The sequence below is a fragment of the Amborella trichopoda genome, chromosome 6, assembly GCF_054954075.1.
Source record: "Amborella trichopoda isolate Santa Cruz 75 chromosome 6, AtrichopodaSantaCruz75HAP2 v2.0, whole genome shotgun sequence".
Taxonomy (NCBI): Eukaryota; Viridiplantae; Streptophyta; class Magnoliopsida; order Amborellales; family Amborellaceae; genus Amborella; species Amborella trichopoda.
The window spans coordinates 44,528,134-44,532,133 of NC_142341.1; the positions used below are offsets into that span (position 1 = coordinate 44,528,134).

Sequence of the window (4,000 nt, forward strand, 5' to 3'; positions counted from 1 at the left end):
TTTTATTTTAATATATAAAATCAAAAGTTTCCTGGAATCCCAATCAATTAATATTAAATTTTCACGAGCTTCGACCTTAAATAATCAAAAAATTAAATGACAAAAAAAAATAAAAAGTCTTACTAGAAATAATGTGAAATGCAAAAAAAAATCTTACTAGAAATGATGTCAAATGGAAAAAACTGTCTTACTAGGAACGGAAAATAAGGAACTGGCGGCCTAAATTTAATCGCAATTTTGTCGTAATGCGCAAAAAAATCTAACGCGCGTGTTTTGGTAGGTAACAACTCTTCGACTTTTCAATAGATAACAACTCTTCACAAAATCTTTGTAAAAGACAGATGTTCCCTCACGATATTTCTATTTAAGAGGACCCTCTCCATGCAATCCATCTTTGTAAAAGACCCATGTGCCCTCAAGATATTTCTATTTAAGAGGACCATCTCCATGCAATCCAAACTTTGTAAAAGACCCATGTGCCCTCAAGATATTTCTATTTAAGGGACCATCTCCTTGCAATCCCTGCAACCGCTCCCACAAAAATGGCATCACTTCCCCAATGGTTGGAGAAGCCTTCCTTCCTAGGATTTATTTTCTTTTCTCTCTCTTCAATACTCTTGTTTCTCTCTCTAACTCGGAGTAAGAGAGAGAAAGGCACCACCCCAAAAGCCAAGCTGCCTCCTGGACCCCCTAAGCTCCCCTTAATAGGCAACCTGCACCAACTATCAAAGCTTGCACATCGCTCTCTTAGAGACCTAGCCCTAAAGTATGGTCCTCTCATGTTCTTGCAGCTAGGTCAAGTCCCAACCCTTGTGGTGTCTTCTCCTGCCATGGCCAAGGCAGTCATGAAAACCCATGATCTCTCTTTTGCAAGCAGACCTCAGGTCAACTCTGCGAAGCATATTCTCTACAACAGTACTGACATAGCTTTCTCTCCCTATGGCTCCTACTGGAGAAATATGAGAAAGATCTGTATCCTGGAGTTGCTCAGCGTCAAGAGAGTGGAGTCGTTCCGGTTCGTGAGAATGGAGGAAGTCGCGCGCATGGTGGAAACGATCGAGAGATCGAAGGGTGCCGTTAACCTTAGCCAACTCTTCCTCTCTCTCACCAACAATATAATTGGTAGGGTCGCCTTCGGCAAGAGCTATGACAAGTTCTATGAGGTACTAAATGAGGTACAGATTCTATTGGGAGGATTCAGTCTTGGTGATCAATTCCCATCGTTGGACTGGATCGACGTGCTTACTGGAATTCGGGCACGCCAGAAGAAGACTTTCAGGACATTGGATGCTTTTATGGAGATGGTGATAGAGGACCACCTTGATCCTTACACCAGACCTTCAAACGATGAACATAAGGACTTCGTCGATGTTTTGCTGGAAGTGCAGAAGCGAGCTGATCTCGATTTCCCTTTCACTCGGGACAACCTTAAAGCCGTCATCTTGGTACTGATCTCTCTCTCTATCTCTCTCTGTGTCTCTCTCTATGTCTCTCTCAACCTGTAGTTTTCTCTTTGTAGGACATGTTTGGGGCTGGAACTGAGACCACTGCGACAGTCCTAGAGTGGACGATGACAGAGTTAATGAAGAACCCCAATGTGATGAAGAAAGCCCAAGACGAAGTACGAAAGATCGCCAATGGCCGACAAACTATCGGCGAGAACGACCTTCCCGAGCTCGAGTACTTGAAGCTCGTGATGAAGGAGAGCATGAGACTGCACGCACCAGTCCCCCTGCTCCTGCCACGAGAGTCTCTAGAGAAATGCAGCATCAATGGCTATGAAATACCTAAAGGGACTAAGGTGATCATCAATGCATGGGCGATAAGCCGGCACGCCGAGACTTGGGCGAGCCCGGAGGAGTTCAGACCCGAAAGGTTTATCGAGTCTTCCATAGATTATAAGGGTCAGGATTTCGAGTTTATTCCTTTTGGGGCAGGTAGGAGAGGGTGTCCTGGCATAGCTTTTGGTGTGGCCTCTCTTGAGCTTGCTCTCGCCAACCTTTTGCTTCATTTTGACTGGGAATTGCCTCATGGGATGAGCCCAAATGACATGGACATGGCTGAGATATTTGGGCTCACCATGCACAGGAAAGTTCCTCTCTCTCTTATCGCTATCCCTCACCGCCAATTTCTCTGAGTTAGTTATCATCATCATCCAACCTTTATTTCAATTATTTAGGGCGGGCTACATGAATTTTGTTCTCACGCTTGTGTGTTCAAATCCGTATTTTGATTATTTTGGAAGAGATCCATGAATCTTGTTTTTTCGCTTGTGCGAATTCATATTTTTATTTTAATTATTTAGGATGAGCTACATGAATCTTGTTCCTTCCGTTATGTGTTCAGAATCAATACTATTAGATATTTAACCCTAGAAATGTAATAAAAAGTTCAGTAGTAAAATATGTGGGTTGTTTCATTTCAAGTGTGCATGTGCTGGTATATGGCAACACTAGGTCTATCTCATCAATTGAGAACTATCTGTAGTCAATTTTGTTGACGGACCGTCCAGAAGTCACTTGGATATCCGCATGGATACAAACGGAAGTTTACTTCTTTTTGAAAAAAAGTTTATATAGAGCTGAGGCTCTGAACGATCAAATTAAATTGCATCTCAAAAATTTTATTAGAAGAGGTTGATTTGATGCTCAAATATCTTTAAATTGATCATCTCGACATCAAGATACATGATCATGAGAAAAAATTGGATTTTAAGTTTTGAAAATAGTACATCTTTTAGCGTATTTTTAGACCATTAATTTTCAAGTTTTCATAGATCTAGTAGATCTAAACTATTTTTTAAGCTTTAAATTTTATAATTAGAGATGAAAATATATTTTAAAGCTATCGTAAATATTTTCAATATTAAAACTACATTTTTCGACACTATTTGAAGGTGCGCTCTACTTTAATTGCTTAGAGTCTCGCCTCTCCTTTTTTTTCTTTCTTTTTTTTTTTTTTTTTTTTTTTTGTCCTTCTATTGCCTTTATGGACAATCGCACTACTTCATCACAATTGAACTTTATCTTACTTGCCTAGTCATATGGATAAATAGTCATGGTACTAAAAGGACCAAGTGTACACGTAACAATTACTAAGGTTTCGTGTTTTGTTTTACTACGTAGAACTTCTCAATTGGCAGCAGTTTATCAATAAAACATAGTACTGAAATTGCATCCTTGAAAAGTAGTGTCACAAGCAGATGTGCCATTAATTTTGGCACAAATATAAGAGAATTTTATTGCCTAGGCTGAAGATAAGTCCTTCAAAAGGGGTTTAGGTGTTCTTTTCTTTTTTTTTTTTTTTTTTTTTTTTTTTTTTTTTTTTTTTTTTTTTTTTTTTTTTTGAGATTGTCTACTAGTAAAATTTGATTTTGAAATGTATTATTGTTTGATATCGACGGTCAGCCTCTAGAGCATAATTTTTCATCGTTGTCATCATCAAAGCTTTTTTTTGATTAATTGGATTTGACCATATGACCTAAAAAGTGTCTTTGTCCTCGTCAATGAAAGGACCAGAAACTATCCGCAAGCGATTGTCTTAGCGGTCTTCCATATGCCGTATAAAACTGGTGTATAACACACTTCGCGTACAAACCGCCACTTTAAAGACCGGGCTACGTTCTTTGGTTCTTGGCTAATGACCTGTGCTCCCCTGGTGTACATAACAAACTAACAAACAAAAGAATCGGGAAAGGGGGTGGTAGTACCCCCCACACTCTAATTATCACGTCGTGGCTTTCATTATTAAATTACTTAAAACAATTAAAAGAACATAATAAATGAAGAGATTTTTCATTTTAGATCTTAAAGCTAAGGCAAGGGTACGATCTCATGTTGGAAAAACCGGGGGTTGAAAAAATAAAAAAATAAAGCACCTCAATAACTTGAACTTATAGATTAATAGGTAATTTCGGTAAAATTACCCAATCCCCATCTAAATTTCTTTGATAAAAATCTCTTTCTAAGCAATCTCTCATCTAATATCTCCATATTACTGC

At 38.8% G+C, this 4,000-nt stretch overlaps 1 protein-coding gene across 1 annotated transcript; it reads left to right on the top strand.

The window, feature by feature from the left end:
* The first annotated feature begins 521 nt into the window (after window positions 1-521).
* On the top strand, window positions 522-2,419 carry LOC18442732 (cytochrome P450 71AP13). The gene is made up of 2 exons (XM_011628177.3): window positions 522-1,445; window positions 1,520-2,419. Exons 1-2 carry the CDS (start codon window positions 543-545, stop codon window positions 2,135-2,137), a joined length of 1,521 nt encoding a protein of 506 aa, XP_011626479.1. The 5' UTR covers window positions 522-542; the 3' UTR covers window positions 2,138-2,419.
* The last annotated feature ends 1,581 nt before the right edge of the window (window positions 2,420-4,000 follow it).

What these genes read in the sequence shown, in the direction of transcription:
- LOC18442732 (XM_011628177.3), top strand. Translation starts at nt 543, where the DNA reads ATGGCATCACTTCCCCAATGGTTGGAGAAGCCTTCCTTCCTAGGATTT. An exon ending in ACCTTAAAGCCGTCATCTTG is followed by an intron (nt 1,446 to 1,519) that starts GTACTGATCTCT and finishes TTCTCTTTGTAG; the next exon opens with GACATGTTTGGGGCTGGAAC.